General features: G+C 67.0%; 1 protein-coding gene across 2 annotated transcripts; it reads left to right on the forward strand.

Moving 5' to 3' along the window:
* Positions 1–308: 308 nt before the first annotated feature.
* MKNK2 (MAPK interacting serine/threonine kinase 2) lies at positions 309–11902 on the forward strand. Of its 2 annotated transcripts, XM_038567921.1 has the most exons (13): positions 309–433; positions 3544–3640; positions 3734–3835; positions 3916–4013; positions 5958–6037; positions 6363–6436; positions 6696–6800; positions 6907–6962; positions 7040–7135; positions 7556–7750; positions 8592–8756; positions 9405–9448; positions 9764–11902. In XM_038567921.1, exons 1-13 carry the CDS (start codon positions 383–385, stop codon positions 9999–10001), a joined length of 1401 nt encoding a protein of 466 aa, XP_038423849.1. In that variant the 5' UTR covers positions 309–382; the 3' UTR covers positions 10002–11902. The 2 variants fall into 2 exon arrangements, with proteins under 2 accessions (XP_038423849.1, XP_038423850.1); XM_038567922.1 differs by lacking the exon at positions 3916–4013 and having other exon boundaries at positions 3729–3835.
* Positions 11903–16040: the final 4138 nt, after the last annotated feature.

The following is a 16040-nucleotide window of genomic DNA, read 5'->3' on the forward strand; positions in this document are numbered from 1 at the left end:
CCGGCTCCTCTCGGCGGCGGCGGCGGCCCAGGCGGAGGAGTCCGCGGTGGTGGCGGCGGCGGCGGCGCTGTTCCCCGCGCGGTCCGCGCAGCGGGGTCCGGGCTGCGTGTGTCGGGCGGCGGCGGCGGCGGCACTGCGGCCCCGGCCCGAGCCCGACCCCGGTGAGTGCGGCCCGGCGACCCTGGCCCGGCCCCGACCCGGTCTCGGGGATCGGGCCCCGCGGCGCCTCGGCGGCCCGGGCTCCCGGCGCGTTGGCCGCAGCCGCTCACGCTCTCCTTTGTCTGCTCCCGCCTGCAGGGTCCCCTCCCCGGCCGCCCCCCGCCCACGGGCCGCCCCCCCGGGCCCGCCGTCCCCTCCCCCGCTGGCGGGGCCCGGACAGAAGATGGTGCAGAAGAAAACAGCCGAACTTCAGGGCTTCCACCGTTCGTTCAAGGTGAGGGCCTGGTGGGCTTGGGGCCGCCGGGAGGTGGTCCGCTCGAGTGGCCGGTGGGGGGCGTGTGGCCCACCCCCAGCACCCTCCCCGGGGCTCGTGCCTGCCCCCGCCCGGCGTCGGGGGCTGCCCCGGCGGGTGTGCGCTGGGGGGTGGCCAGCGGGCCCTGGGGACTGTAGGGTCTTTCCTCCAGGAGCCTCAAGTGGGGCCGGGCCCCCCAGCTGGTGGGGGCACCTGGCTGTGTGTCCCTTGCTAACCCCAGCCGGGTGTGCACTGGTAGGGAGCTGGGCAGGCCACAGTCCAGTCCTTGTCAGCTTGGGCCTGTGGATCCGTGGGGGTCTCTCCTCCAGGGCCCCGAGGTAGGGCTGCAGGTCCCCAAAAGCCCTCCCAGGTGGTCTGCGGAACGGGGGAGTGGATTGGACGCTCCCCAGCCCTGCACCTCCTAGACACTCCAGGCCTGAGTGCTATTTCCTGTGGGAGCGGGAAGTTTCTGCGGTGGCCCCACGGCTGCAGCCGAGTCTTGGTCTCAGATGAGCGAGTCTGGGGGGGCGGGCAGGTGCTGGGCTGGGGCCCCACAGGGCTGGCTCAGGGGACGCAGTGATGTCAACGGCCGCCCCACCCCGCCAGCCGAGTTATGTAATGGCTTCCCTGGGCCTCCTTGGGCAGGGACCTGTTGCCCTGTACAGAAGGCAGGACCTGGGTGTGTGTGCAGGCGCGCGCACGCGTGTGTGTGTGTGTGTGTGTGTGTGTACATGTGTACACAGGCGTGCTCCGCACCGGGGTGGGAGGAGCCAGCTGAGATTGTTTGGGTTAGAATTCCCAGGCCCGTCCAGCCAGCATCTGGGGCCAGCGCGCCCCACCCCTGCCCACACGCCTGTCATCCGCACCCCCTCCTTGCTGGGCAGCAACAGCCTTGGCAGGTCCAGGCCTCCAGGGCTGGGCTGGAGGGGGTGGACCCAAGACGTCACTGGCAGTGGTCTGTCCGCTCCTGGGGCTGGGCATGAGCTGAGACGGGGTCAGTGTGAGGGGCCAGCACGGCGGCCAAAGCAAACTCGAACTTTCTGGATGGTTCCAGCCGCCTCTTGCCAAGGCCTGCTGAGTGGAGGCCAGAGGCCAGCCCCAGGCCCAGCCCGCCCACATTGCTTGGGACCAGAGGCTGCGCCCAGGTGGGACTGTGGCAGTGCAGGGGGTGGAGGGACACACGGGCCGGGAGCCTCCGCGCTGACCTGGCCTCCCAGCTGCCCTACCCCTCTCCTCCTCCACGCCGAGCCTGCTCCCTTGGGCCCGGGCCAGCTCCCTCCTCCCGCCCGGCCGCAGCAGGGACATGCTTCTGCCAGGCGTCTCCCAACATACTTTACCCATTTTCCGCTGGCAAGTCGGAGGCTCGGAAAGAGCAGGTGTTTGTCCTGGGTCCCCCCTGCACGTGGGGGCGAGGACACTGGAGCTGGCTTTCCCCCGGGGGTGGCGCGGCCACCCTTTCTGTCCCCGAGTCGGAGGCTGGGACGGGCGCGTGGGGTGGTGAGGGGACCCAGCAGGCCCGCGGGGGTTCTTGCGCCCTTCCTGGTTGGGACGAGCTGTGGGCAGTTTCCTCCCATCTCCCGTGGGGCGGGAGGCCCGGGGCTCAGGTCACTGGACTGAGGCGAGGTAGCCGGTGGGTGACGGTGCTGGCTGCTGTCGGCGAGCCTCCCTCTACCCGCCCTCCCAATCCCCTCTCCCGTGGGTGCCCTGGAGCCCCTCCTCCCGGGTAGAAGTGGTAACCTGGCACCTGTGGAGGAGCCTTATCGGACGGCTGGTGGCCGGTGGGCGGCCCTCCCGAGGGCTGTGTGCCTGAGTCCCCGGGGGGCTGGGTCCCCCAGCAGGCAGGGCCGGGGCCCCGACCGAGCCCGAGCCCGCCGAGCGGGCTGGCTGGAGAACTCCCTTCTCCCCGCTCCCCTGCCCCGCCGGCCTCCTAGCAACTATCTGCAGGGTGGGTGGGGAGGCGGGGAGGGCCTGTGCGTGTTTTTCAGCCGCTCCCTCTGACCTCTGCCTGCCCCCCTGAGCTGCCGGCTTGGCTTCCGGGCCTCCTGTCTGTAGGAATCGGGCCCAGCTCCTTCTGCAGCGGGTCCCTCGGGGTCTCCACGGCGCTCCTGGAGCTCCTCTGGACGGCCCTCCAGCCACAGCCCGGCCCCCGGTGTCCTGCGGCCCAGGGAGGGGCGGTGACCCCGGTCGCCCTGCATCAGCAGCACCGCTGTGCTCACGGGCCCCCACGCCCACCCGCGGCCCTGGCCCCCTAGTCTACGAGGGTTCGGGGAGCAAAATTAGAGCTGCCTCCTGAAGGAGCCTGGCTGGCCTTGGCGCCCTCACCACCGAGGCCTCCCACCTCAAGCCCAGGCCCTCGGTCCTCACCCTGGACGGTCTGCCCTGCAGAGAGCGCAGCAGTGCTGTGGGGGGCAAGGAACGGTTTCTCCGCCCCCCCAGCCTCTTCCTTTCCCAGTCGGGGTCTAGTCCCCAGTCCCAGGGGCCGGCGGGCAGCCTCCAGTGGGTCCCCGGGTCCACGAGGGGCTCCGTCCAGGGGGTGAAACAGGACTGGGCAGGGCCGGGCACAGGGCGGCCCGTGAACACCGTCACACGGAAGCGCCCGGAGGCCCATCTCGGGAGCCTCTAGAGTCCGGGGGGGACGGCCGGTAACAGTGGGAGCACAGTATGTGGCCAGGAGTGCGTGGCTTCCCCACTGACAGAGGGGACACTGAGGCCAGAAGGGCAGGGGCCCTCCCGGGAGGCCGTGGGAAAGCAGGCAGGCCGCCCCTGCTGGGAACCCGCCTGGAAGCCCTGGAAGCCCGTGACTCACCTCCTCCCACTGACCGGCCTGCCCTGCCGTCCTGCTGCCTTTGATCCCCGGCAGCCCCGGGGACCAGTTGGGCTCCGGCCTTGGCCCCATTCTGCAGGGGTGAGCAGGCGGGGTGTGAGGCATGGCCGGGGCACCAGGGTGAGTCCTGCCCGCCCTCCCCTCGCTGCATCCCTTCCTGGCCGCCCGGGGCCCATTTCCTCACAGCCCGCCAAAGCTAGGCTTTGTTCCCCTTGACTTGCCCGGTGTCCGGGCGGGGCCTGAGCGCTCTCCTCTCCTCCCCCTGCAGGGGCAGAACCCTTTCGAGCTGGCCTTCTCCTTAGACCAGACCCCCCGCGGGGACACCGGGGAGACCGGCTTCAGCCTGGAGTGCCCCGCCCGCCCTGGTGAGGGCCTGAGAGGGAGGGGCTCTGGCCCGGAGGGGTGAGGGCTGGGCTGGGCCGAGCAGGACGGGCCTCACCCCCCGTCTCCCAGTGCAGATATGCCCGCGAGCCAGCCCATCGACATCCCAGACGCCAAGAAGAGGGTCAAGAAGAAGAAGCGGTGCCGGGCCACTGACAGCTTCTCGGGCAGGTTCGAAGGTGAGTGAGACCGGCGGGGTGGGGGAGCCGGGGAGCTGGGGCTGGCCCGGGGCAGCTCTCACCGCCCCCCTGCTCCTCAGACGTCTACCAGCTGCAGGAGGATGTGCTCGGGGAGGGCGCCCACGCCCGAGTGCAGACCTGTGTCAACCTCATCACTAACCAGGAGTATGCCGTCAAGGTGAGCGCCGGCGCCCGCGTGGCCCCCCTCACCGCTTCCCGCGGCGCCTGGGATCCGGCCCTGGCCAAGGGTGGCGGGAGGAGGGGAGCTGGCATTCGAGCCCCTGGACCAGCAGCTGGGGAAAACTAGTGTCTAAAAATGGCCCTAGGGCCAGTGACTCAGGCCACCCCTGGGAATCTGGGTCAGGCTGGTCTGAGCCCCTGAGGCTGGGCAGGAGGTGACCGCAAGGACCAGCGCGGCTGAGAGCTGGGGCTTCAGTCAGAGTTGGCCCTTATCTCTGGGTCACCTGGTGCCATTTCTCAGGAGTGACCAGCGGTTCTCCATCTTGGTTACAAGCATTAGAAGGCAATGCCATACCCGGGGCCCGAGGAAGCTTGGTATTTTGGGGAGAGCAGGGCAGGCCCAAAAGAACCTCTGCTTGAGTGTTCCCCTGCGGACCCTGATCCACAGTATAGCCAGGTGGCCTGGGAGCCGTGGCCTCGAAACCTGTTTGTTGGCCAGGCCGCGTGGCCCTGTGTTCTTCCCCAGTGACCCTGCATCCAGGTGGGGTGGGGTCACAGGAGGCTGGCTGCACCAGAAGGAAGCCCAGGTGCTCCCGGGTGAGAGGGCTGGCCAGGGCCTCGGCCTTGGGGGAAGTCTGAGGATAAAGGAGGCCATGGTCTCTGCCCCGGGGAGTCCCGGGCGGGGTGGGGGCGACGGTGTGAGAGAACTGGATGCAGGGCCTCCAGCACTTTTCTGTTCTGGGTGCTTCCCTCCTCAGGACCCTGCTGGGTAGCCTGGCTTCCTGTCACTGTTGGACAGTTAGGAACGAGGCTCAGAGAGGTCTGAATAGATGCCATGTGACCCCCCCCGTAAGGCCATCCCTCTTCCTGGAGGGACCACATTTTTCTTCATAAAGTGGGGGTCCTAGCCAGATTCCCAAGAGAGAGGATGAGGCTCAGTTTACTCCATCAGAGGGGAGCTCCTGGCGTTGTGGCAGAGGCCCTAAAGCCTGGCTGCCCTGCTCCTCTGTGGCACAGGTGTGTTTGTCACCAGACAGGTGGCACAGGGCATAGGCTGGACCGGGCAGCAAATGGATGCCATGCCTGCCTGCTGCTGGAACAAGCTGGGGGACACACCACGTTCCCCTCTTCCAGGGCATTGCACTGGACAGGGAATCCCCGGGCCAGGGGGTGACCTAGCCTGCCTCATCTCCCAGTTAGAGGGGACCCAAAGACCCAGCATGGGAAGAGGTCCCCAGTGGGTGCCTGGGGCCAGGGCTACCTGGAGGGAACCACAGGCACCTTCTACCCCCACTTCTGTGAGCAAAGGTGGCTGGGGCCCAGAGTCCCTGGGTGCCAGAGGGGTTTGGAGGCAGAAGCTGGCTTCCTGAGGCTCTGGAGTCCCAGGAGACTGTGCCTGCTGGTTGGCAGGAGGGCCAACCTGAAACAGGCCTGGGCTGAGGGACCCACGCAACTGCCCAGACTGTCATGAAACTAGAGAGGTGGGACTTGGCACAGAGGCCGGTAGGGACGGCTTGGCTGGCAGCCAGGTGCCCTGAGGCTCCTCCATTCCCTGGGTGGTATGGGGGTCCACGCAGTGGCTGGCAGTCTCCTGGTCGGGGAGGGGAAGCTGTGCAGTCCCTGGGTCCCTGACACCCCACCGCCCTTGGGGTCGGGAGTGGAGAAGGCCTAGCACCTCTGTTTCTGCCTTTCCTGTCCAGCTGGTCTCTCCCCTGCTGCCACTTGGGAAACATGTTGCACATTCCTCCTGCCCCCTCCCCCCAAGCTTGTGCTGACTCCATAGTTCTAACTTCTGGCAAATTCTGGGCCCAGGAAGAGAGCTCTGCTTCCTAGAACTTAAGATCGTAGGCACGGCACAGGGCAAATTTCTGGGAGGGGTGCCTTGGGCTTTGGAGGGTCTGGCTGACCCAGCTGCTCTGTCTCTTGCCCCACCTCCTTCTAGATCATCGAGAAGCAGCCGGGCCACATTCGGAGTAGGGTTTTCCGGGAGGTGGAGATGCTGTATCAGTGCCAGGGACACAGGTAACGTGACACACCTCGCCACACAACAGCCCTGCTCGGCTTTCCGTGGATGAGTGGGCCTGAATCTCGCGTCATCCCCAGCAAGCACTTAGGGAGCACCCCTTGCGAATCCGCCTCTGCGCGGGATACCCTGGGTCAGACCTAGAGTCGGGCGGTCCTGAGTGGGCAGGGTGGAAGCACGCCCACGGCGCCCCTCCCAGCCTTTGCCTTCCTGTGGCAGGTGGGGGTGGAAAGGGTGTGCACCTGCTGGGCTGGGGGTGCACAGGGGCCTCAGGAAGCCTCTCTCCTCTTCTGCCTCTCCCAACACCCCCCACCCGTGCCCCAGGAATGTTCTAGAGCTGATAGAGTTCTTTGAGGAGGAGGACCGCTTCTACTTGGTGTTTGAGAAGATGCGGGGTGGTACGTGGGGCCTGGGTGTCCAGCTGGGTGTCCATGGGCGGTGGGCTGGGCCACCAGGGAGAGCCTTTCCGTCGTGCAGGAGCACGTGCGGGGTGGGGGCCTCGTGGGGTCTGAGCTGCTGTCCCCGCGGCAGCTAAGGGTTGCAGATTTTGAGGCCCAGGTGGCCAGAGTGGGTGCTTCCCTGTTGGGGGGATGGTGGTGGGGGGCTGGGGACACAGGTGACCCTTCCGTGTTCTCCCTCCACCACCGCCTGCCCCAGGCTCCATCCTGAGCCACATCCACAAGCGGCGGCACTTCAACGAGCTGGAGGCCAGCGTGGTCGTGCAGGACGTGGCCAGCGCCCTGGACTTCCTGCACAACAAAGGTGGGTGGCGGGCGTGGCCCCAGCGGTGCCCAGCCCTGCGCTGGCCGCCTGCCCAGGACGCCCCCCACCCCCCGCCCCCGCTGACTGTCCCCCGGTTCCCACGCAGGCATCGCCCACAGGGACCTCAAGCCAGAAAACATCCTCTGTGAGCACCCCAACCAGGTAGGGCGCCGGGGAGCCGCCTTCCCTGCGGCCGGCGGGCGCGACCCCGCCTCACCGCCCCTTCCCACCCCTCCCAGGTCTCCCCCGTGAAGATCTGCGACTTCGACCTGGGCAGCGGCATCAAGCTCAACGGGGACTGCTCGCCCATCTCCACGCCGGAGCTGCTCACCCCGGTGAGGCGCGCGGGCGGCGGGCACGCCCCGACCCGCTCGGCCCCGACCCGCTCGGCCCCGACCCGCTCCGCCGCGGTTGCGTAACCTCGAGGTGCCGCGGCCGCGCGCCGCCGAGCTGGAGCTTTTTGCTTAGCAACAGCCGCTGATTGGCCCCGCGGAGAGGGGCGGGCGGGGCCGCAGGGGGCGGGGCGGGGCCGGCTCCCGGCCGCTGATTGGGCGGCGGGGCGGGGCGGGGCGGGCACCTGCCACCTGTTGATTGGGCGGGGAGGCGGGGCTGGGCCTTGGCCCGCCTCTGATTGGCCGGGCGGGGCGTCGGGCGAAGCGGGGCCGGTGACCCTGCGACCCGCCCTCACGGGACGCCGGGAAGTCCCGGCCGCGCTGCCCTCCGCCCTGGGCCCTGACGCCCGGCCCCGCCCGCAGTGCGGCTCGGCGGAGTACATGGCCCCCGAGGTGGTGGAGGCCTTCAGCGAGGAGGCCAGCATCTACGACAAGCGCTGCGACCTTTGGAGCCTGGGCGTCATCCTCTACATCCTGCTCAGCGGCTACCCGCCCTTCGTGGGCCACTGCGGCAGCGACTGCGGCTGGGACCGCGGCGAGGCCTGCCCGGCCTGCCAGGTGCGGGGCGCCCCGACCCGACCCGACCCGACCCTCCCGTCCCCGACCCCGACCCCGACCGCCGACGCCCACCGGGGCCTCCGCCCCTGCTGCGCAAGGAACCCGACACCCGCGCCCTGCGGGCCCTTCCACCTGCACCCCTGGGGCCCCGCACCCCAGCGGCTCCTGCCCCTACATCCGGGGCCCCTGCGCCCTGCCACACGCACAGCCCCCACACCCGCACCCTGCGGGCCCTTCCACCCCAGCATCCCAGAGGTCCTGCACCTCTTGGGACCCTGCACCCCAAAGGTCCCCCCACCCCTCATCCCATAGGGCCCTGCATCCCTCAGGCCCCCTGCACCCCGCCGCTCCCCCCATCTGGGACGTCCACAAGGCAGTGCTGGCCCGGCCCTTCTCGGGTTACAGGCATTTTAGTTCCAGGGCCCGTGGGAGAAGGCAGTTGGGAGTCAGGGAGCTGCCCTGGGGAGAAGCACGGCTTGTGATGAGCAGCTTCCAGCCTCAGCCTGGCTGCGGGGCAGCGCGTCCCGGGCCGGGTCCACTGAGCGCTTGCCTGATGCTGCTCTCCTGTCCGGCCTGCGTCACTCCCAGTCACCTGGCCCCCCGGAGCCCCCCGTCCTGCCAGCAGATCTCAGGCCCCCTGCCCACCCTGCTGCCAGTGGGGAGGGTTGTGTACTTTGTCCCCGTCGTGGATCTTGCCGCATGGTTGGGCCTGGGGACCCGGCAGAGCTAGTTATGAAGCGGTGTCCTGAGGTGCCCAGCTCCAGTCCTGGCCAGTGCGGGTACGTCTTGGGTGCACTTGCCTGCAGCTGACCCTTCGCTCCCTTGTCCTCCTGTCCCATAGAACATGCTGTTTGAGAGCATCCAGGAGGGCAAGTATGAGTTTCCCGAGAAGGACTGGGCCCACATCTCCTTTGCTGCCAAAGACCTCATCTCAAAGCTTCTCGTCCGCGACGCCAAGCAGAGGCTGAGCGCCGCACAAGTCCTGCAGCACCCATGGGTGCAGGGGGTGAGTGAGCCCTGCTAAGTCCTGCCTCCTTGCAGCCTCCAGTGGGCTAGGGGGCAACTTGGAGCGCGTGTACAAGAGGGGCCAGCATCAACACCTGCAGCGTGGCTCTGGGGCTCCGTCTTGGCCACCTGTGGGGGCACAGGTGCAGCAGGAGTGTCCACCTCCTGCTGCCAGGTAGGGGCTGGGCCTGCAGGAATTGGTTTGCAGTGAACTGTTTGGCCTTGTGCCCTGCAGCCTTCGGGGCCTCATCCTGCTCGCCACACCTGGCTCAGCACACCTGGTTCGGCACAGCAGGCTGAGGTCATCCAGGTGTTGGGCGGGGTCCGCCGAGATGGGTGGATTCACAGCTGCTGGCCCTGTCTGGCTCTCTGTCCCCATCCATCCCGGAAGAGCCTGGCATTTCTTTGGCCAGCGGTCACCCGAGCCAAGCTCCCGCCCAGGGCAAGGCCATAAGGGCAAGGGTCTCAACCAGAATAGAAGTGGCCCCAGGGCTCCGTGGGGAGCTACAACTGGGGCCCTGGTCTGGAAGCAGAGCTGGTGGGGGCTGCCCAAGCCCTCTGGGAGCATCAGGAGACCCGCGGGTGGAAGGTCTCTTGAGCCCCTGCTGGGCTCTTGCCCTTCAGCCCCGCCCCTCCTGTCTCCTTGCAGTGCGCTCCTGAGAACACGCTGCCCACACCCATGGTCCTGCAGAGGTGAGGCCTGCGTGGGGTCTTGGGCCCAGGGGGCAGAGGGACCCCGAGTTGGGGGATTCACATTAAGATGCTTCAAAAAAAGACCACTCTCTTTAAATTGTTAAACTGGGAGGCCATCTGAGTGTTTGGGCTGTCTTGTGCCAGTGGTGGTGAAGGATTGGGCCTGAGCGGGGGTCCTGGCCCTGCAGGAATGTTTGGGGGGCCTGGGGCCTGCCGCTCCTCCCCCAGGGTACTGCACAGCCCCCGGGGTCCTGGGAGGATCGGGGCCTGCCCGGCAGCCACCCTCCAGCTCCTCGGGGACTGCCCCCTCCCCAGGAACAGCTGTGCCAAAGAGCTCACATCGTTTGCGGCTGAGGCCATCGCCATGAACCGGCAGCTGGCCCAGCGCGAGGAGGACGCAGCCGAGGAGGCGGAGCAGGGCCCGCCCGTGGTCATCCGAGCTACCTCACGCTGCCTGCGGCTGTCCCCGCCCTCTCAGAGCAAGCTGGCCCAGAGGCGGCAGCGAGCCAGCCTGTCTGCGGCCCCCGTGGTCCTGGTGGGAGACCACGCATGACCCCCTCCCTCTCTCTGTACATAGGTCACTCCCTCCCCTCCCCCTGCCCCCCACCTCGATCAAATCTAAAGATTTTTTTAAGCTGTTGCCTGCTGGTACCCAGTAGGCTGCCCTCCCCTGGCTGGGCTCCCAGGCGCTAAGCTCAGCTGGGGGGGCTCTTTTTATATGAGGTTTTTGCTGTTGGGTTTTTCTTTTTTCTTCCCCACCCTCATTGTCCCCCTTTAAAGGTGTTAAAAGCAAAGCAGGTGCCCGGGGAGGAGAGTGGAGGGTGTGTGTCGCGGGGCTTGCCCGTCCCGCCGCCCCAGCCCCAGATGCTCACCTGTACTGTGAAAGGTCCCCCTGCCCGCCCCGCCCAGATGTGACTCAGGAGAGGAGGGCGTTTGTCGTCTTCCAGAGCTGGGGGCCAGGAATGCGCCCCCTCCCCAGCCCTCGCAGTATTTTTCAGGGACGGGCCAACCCCCATCTCCCCTCGGTGACACAGCAGCTCCTCATCCCTCACCCCAAAGACACCCTGGTCGCCTGGTGGGGCAGGGGCTTCTCAGGTCTCCCTCGTGGCGGGGGGGTGGGGGGGTGGCCTGCAGCTGCCCGCTGGACTCCCCTCTCTGCCTGACAATCGGGGCTCTCTCCAACCTTGAGCGTGGGACCTGGGGTGCAGGGGGTACACCTTCTGCTCCCGCCCTCTCCAAGGGGGACCCTGCCCACCCAGGAGGGTGGGGCCAGAGGAAGTGGGAGGGGCTGGACTTGCGCCCGTCAGCCAACGTCGGGGTCCCACAGGGCCCCCCGCTGGGCACCCAAGTGCCCCTTCTCAGGGCTCAGTCTGACGACCACGGACACGTCCCGCCCCTTGTGGTCACCCCTGGGGTCTGGTGTGGAAGCTCTGTTGGCACCGCCCCCCCCCCAGAGCCAGGGCCCACCCAGGGGTTCTGCTGAAGCCCCTCACCCCGAGGGCAGCGTCTCTGCCCACCTTCAGGAAAACCGCCGCAGCTGCCACGGCCTCCCTCCGGGCACCCAGGAATCGCCTGCCCGCCTCCGCCAGGCTCGGGGACTCTGACGCCCCCTCGTCCTCGGGTGGGAAACACTATGCAATACGGGCCCCCCTGCTCGGCGCACTGGCTTCTGCCGGCCGGAGGGGGAGGGGGGGGCCCGCCAGGGCAGCGTGCCTGGGGTCAGGCCAGGGCCTGGAAAGCCCTCTGGCTTCTAGTTGTTCGTCCTGTTTTGTTAATTTTTTAAAGACATCAGTTGACTTCCCTTCCCTGTTCTTGAATACTTGAATGTTGGGGGGCCTCGTGGGTCGGGGGGCCCAGACGCCGTTTCTGCGGCAGTCTCGCGGATGGTGGGGACTGGAACCCCCGCCTGTCCCCCCCGCCCGCCTGGATCTGTGGACTGGCCTTTCCAAAGACCCCGGGGGGTGGGGAGGCCGCCCCCACCCCCTGCTTCTTGCCCATCGGTGATTCTTCTATGTTTTGCAACTGGGGCTTCTGCCTTTTTGTAAAAAAGAAACCAATGGACCCCCGCCCGCCCCGGGCGCCTTGGCCGTTCTATTCTGGAAAGCAGAGCTGTGAGGAGCTTTTTTTTTTCCCAAAGGTGGGACAGCCACTGCCTCCCCCGTCACGCGGGCAGTGTGACCCCGTGTGACCCGGAGGACTGTCAGAACCGTTACTGTGAATGAGCGCCCGGCTCCCAGGCTGCCCGGCGCCGGGGGAGGGGAACGGCCACGTTTCAACGTTGAGAAATGTAAAAAAGACAAAAAAAAAAAAAAGTTTTTTAAAAGTGGGGGGAGAACACCCGAGCACTTTAACTACCGTACCAGGTGAATCGATACAGCTCATTTCCTTACACCAACTGTCATGCCGGACTTTTGTATTGTTTTGTAAGGATTTAATAAAAGTCAAAAACCCGTGTGTCCTCCTCCTGGTTTTCTGTTCCGTAACAAGCAGCCCCAAACCAGCTCTCCTCCCTGGTGATGCCCCGAGTCCACGGGTGGGCGGGTGCAGCGGGTGGACTCGCACCCAAGGCTGCGGGCTGGGCCAGGGGCGCTGGGCAGGCCCGCCGGACGCCGGCGGCAAGCGTTCCCCGGAACCAAAGCGGGAGCCAGGAGGCTGAGCTGGCCTTGGAAGCCGAGGTCCCCTCCCGTCCCCTCCCCGGCCCGAGGCCTCCGGGCTGCCCCAAATCTTGGAGGCGGAAGAGGGCAGCTTGTGCCACTGAAGCCTGCAACCTGGTCACAGGAGCCTCCCACGTGACCTGCCTCGTGGGGAGGGAGCAGATCCGGGTCGGCTTCCTGGAGGCGGGAGCCACGGGAAGGGGGAGGGGGTCAGCCTGGGCTGCGGGGCTTCAGCTTCCTCTTCTGACCAGCAGGGATCCCAGAGTCCGCAGAGCGCTACAGCTGGCAGGTGGCCTGGCAGGTGGCCCCGGCTCTGGGTCAGGTGGGCGGCCCCGGGCGCTCCAGTGCAGGCTCAGCTCCCGCCCCGAGCGTCGTGGGCTCCGGGTCTGTCCCCGGGAGCAGCATGTGCCGGTGCCTCGCTCCTGCCGGCGGCCGGGGGCCGTGTGCGTGCATGGGGGACACGGCGTGTCTGTCCATCCGTCCGCGGACACTCAGGTTGTTCCCACTTTGTTGGCCACGGGAGTTGTGCTGCTGTGCGTGTAGTGGACACCCGCGGGGATGCGATCGGGCGTCGACCTGGTCAGATGTCATTTCATTTTTGGAAGGACCGCCTTGTCACCGTGTCACCTTGCAGCCAGCCTAGCGAGGGGTGACAGGCCCGGTGACAGGGCGGTGGCCGGGAGGCCGCAGAGCCGACGAAGGCCTGGCCGTGTCAGGAGGTCAGCCGGGAGCACCCGCGTCAGCCTGGCCCCAGGACTGGGGAGAGCGAGGCGCCGGGGGGCCGCGAAGGGCTACCTGCACAGGCAGGGGCGCTGGGCTGTCCTGGGCACCGGGGGCCGCGGGCCACCCCCCGCCCCCGCTCTCCTGAGCCCCCCCGCCCCGCCCTTGTTAAGCGCCCTCCTAGAGCCCTCCTCCAAGAGCCCCGAGACCTGGCAGCCACGTGCCCCGGGCGGGGCCCCACCAGGCCCTCCAGGACCGTGCTGCCAAGGCCCCCCCTCAATGCCTCGGGCCACTCCCCTGTCCCTTGCCCAGCCTGGCGCACATGTGGGCGCCCCATGCCAAGCTCCCGCCCTCCCAGGTGGCGCCGAGCCCTGCCGGCCATGCCAGGCCTCGCGCTGACCTCTCCCTGCCTCCTCCGCCCTGGGGCACAGCTTGTTGTCGCCGCTGCGGTCTCTTCTGGGCGACCCCGCCCCTTCCACGTCTCCCGAGGAGCCGAGGAGCCGCAGGAAATCCCGGGCGGAGGCACTGGGAGCCGCTCCCAGGCGGTGACTGGCGGGCGGCCTGGCCCCGTCTCCACCTGGGCCCAGGGGGATGCGGGTGTGGGGTCCCCAGCCTCCCGGCCGGTGCAGCTACACGGGTGGGACCTGCGCCCCAGGCGCCCTGGAATCACGTCTGTGATGTGGGCTTGTGCCCGGCGCGGCCCTGGACAAGGCACTGACCGTGCTGGGGCTGTTGGGTGCTACTGACGGGGAAACGGGCGGGCGTCTGGAAACCGGGTTGTCTTCATGGTTTCTTTCTGTAAAGCTAAAACTTTTTTAGAAATACATTTTTTATTTTTTAAAAGATATTATTTATTTATTTATTCATGAGACACAGAGAGGCAGAGACCCAGGCAGAGGGAGGAGCAGGCTCCCTGTAGGGAGCCCGATTCAGGACTCAATCCCGGGACCCCGGGGTCACACCCTGAGCCGAAGGCAGGCGCTGAACCACTGAGCCACCCGGGCGTCCCCTAGAAATTAAAAAAATAAATAAATAAAGTAGGTTGGGGCGCCCGGGGGGCTCAAGTGGTAGAGCATCCGACTCTTGATTTCATTCAGCTCAGGTCACAGTCTGGAGGTCATGGGATTGAGCCCCACACCTCGGGAAGATGCTTCAGGGTTCCTGTCCCGTCCAGCATTTCCCCCACAGAGACTCAGTTTCCGCACGTGGAATGTGACAGTAATAGCTCCAGCTGTCCCCTGACTCAATTTCCCTTTTGTGACCCCTGCGAGGCAGCAGAAGGCGGGGACGCCGACGAGGACTGGGGGCCGGGTGCTTGCCCAGCACTGCGCCCTCGGCTCGGGCGGTGGGGGGGGCCTCGGAACGCCTGCACCCAGGCCCCTGGGGATGCAGCAAGTCCCCGGAGCCCTCGCAGGCCCGCGGCAGGAGCGGCAATGGGTCGGTCAGCGCCTTCCAGGTGGCACCTGAAGGCCCGGGGGCCACGTAAAGTGGCAGGTCCGAGCCCCGGTCACTCCGGTCACTCCCGACCCAAGCTCATGGGCTCGGGGACTCAGCCCTGCCCCGGCTGCGGTCTCAGCGTCCCTTCCCTTGAGCCTGGCGCCAGGCACGTGGTGACCGCTGCCAGTGACCGCTGCCGACAGGAGCCAAGCTCCGTTACACTGTGACGTCGTCGCTGCAGCCCAGCCCGGAGGGGACGCTCCACCCGCCCGCCCCGCCTCCGTGCCCCTTCCCTCTCTTCTGCTTGGCAAGAGAAGTGCATCAGGCTGGACCGGAGACCTGCTGCCCTCTGACAGAACCTTCTGGAACGAGGGACACACAGGCACTGCCACATGTGGCTTCGAGCTGAAATGCGGCCAATGCAAACGCGGACCAAATGCTTCATGTATTTCTATTTGATGTAAATGCATCGAGCCTGGGGGGCTGGTGGGTCTCCCGTGGAAACGCAGGCTCGGGCCGCTGCGTGGTCTGCGGTCGGTCCCCGGGTCCCTCCATCCTGAGCCTGGGTGCACACTGGGCACCGGACCAAGGCTCATGGGGGGAGGGGTGGGGGGAGTGGAGCCGGGCCGCTGACTCCGCGAGGGACGCTCCAGCTCGTCCCTCCCTGTCCCTGCCCACAGGTGGCCGTGGGGTGTCGGTCATGGGGCGGGCTCCCCGTCCTCCACACTGCTTTCCTTTGCTGGCGCGGCCCCCACCCGGGACCCCCGCCTGGGGTGAGGGCTGGAGGCCGGGGGCCGGTGGGAAAGGAGAGCTCGGAGCCCTGTGCGTGGGCAGGTGGGGCCCCGCGGGCACTGGGGGGGCGATGTCAGTGGGAAGGGGGGCTGCAGGCTCCGAGGGCTGGCTCCCGCCCCCCTCCCCTCTGCGTATCTCCCTGGGAGCAGCGAAGAGCCACCCTCCGACCCGAACTGTTTCCCGGAATGAAAACACGTAAGGTACATGCGCTGAAAGCTCACGAGTGACCTACATGTTTCCTGGAGCCTGTCTGCGGGGGCGGGGGGGGCACACGGCCACACTGGGTCCCACAGAGGCGGCGAGGAGGGCACGACGCCCCAGTCCATGCCGCTGCCCGGAGCCGCCCCCCAAACCCAGGCGGGAAACGCTCCGGATCGTGGCTGCGGGTCGGGTGATCCCCAGACTCACTGGCTTAGAACGACCGGCTTGTTTTGTTTTGTTTTAAAAGATTTTATGTATTTGTTTGACAGATGGAGAGAGCACAGCAGGCCGAGGCCGAGGGGGCAGCAGGCGGCTTGCTGAGAGTGGGGCTCCCTCCCAGGACCCCGAGTCCCCGACGCTCAGGGAGGGGACCAGACACAGGAGGCCCCGCGGGTGTGGGTCCACGTGTGACACGTCCAGGAGCGGAGGGGACAGGGGGCTGGTGGAGGGGGCAGGGGTCATCGATGGCTCTCTGGGGGACAGGGAGGGGGCGGGGGTCCGTGCTTCCTGGGGACGGGGTCTCCATGTGGGGGGATGGAAGGTTCTGCAGACGGTGGGGGCACTGGGTGCACAGCGGGGTGAGTGCTTCGTGCCCCAAGCTGTCAGCTTCAAAGACATTAACGTGGCCAATTTCATGTTTTATGTATTTTATCATAATAATTTTTTAAAGCAGTTCTTTTTTTTTAATTTTTTTATTTTATTTATGATAGTCACAGAGAGAGAAATAGAGAGAGGCAGAGACACAGGCAGAGGGAGAAGCAGGCTCCATGCACCGGGAGCCGACGTGG

Source organism: Canis lupus, chromosome 20, assembly GCF_011100685.1.
Source record: "Canis lupus familiaris isolate Mischka breed German Shepherd chromosome 20, alternate assembly UU_Cfam_GSD_1.0, whole genome shotgun sequence".
In the NCBI taxonomy this organism is placed as follows: domain Eukaryota; kingdom Metazoa; phylum Chordata; class Mammalia; order Carnivora; family Canidae; genus Canis; species Canis lupus.

Excerpts from the sequence above, each read along its gene's own strand:
- MKNK2 (XM_038567921.1), top strand. The coding sequence starts at position 383 with ATGGTGCAGAAGAAAACAGCCGAACTTCAGGGCTTCCACCGTTCGTTC. Across the intron at positions 6,437-6,695 it reads GTTTGAGAAGATGCGGGGTG|GCTCCATCCTGAGCCACATC; the intron begins GTACGTGGGGCC and ends CGCCTGCCCCAG. Across the intron at positions 8,757-9,404 it reads AGCACCCATGGGTGCAGGGG|TGCGCTCCTGAGAACACGCT; the intron begins GTGAGTGAGCCC and ends GTCTCCTTGCAG.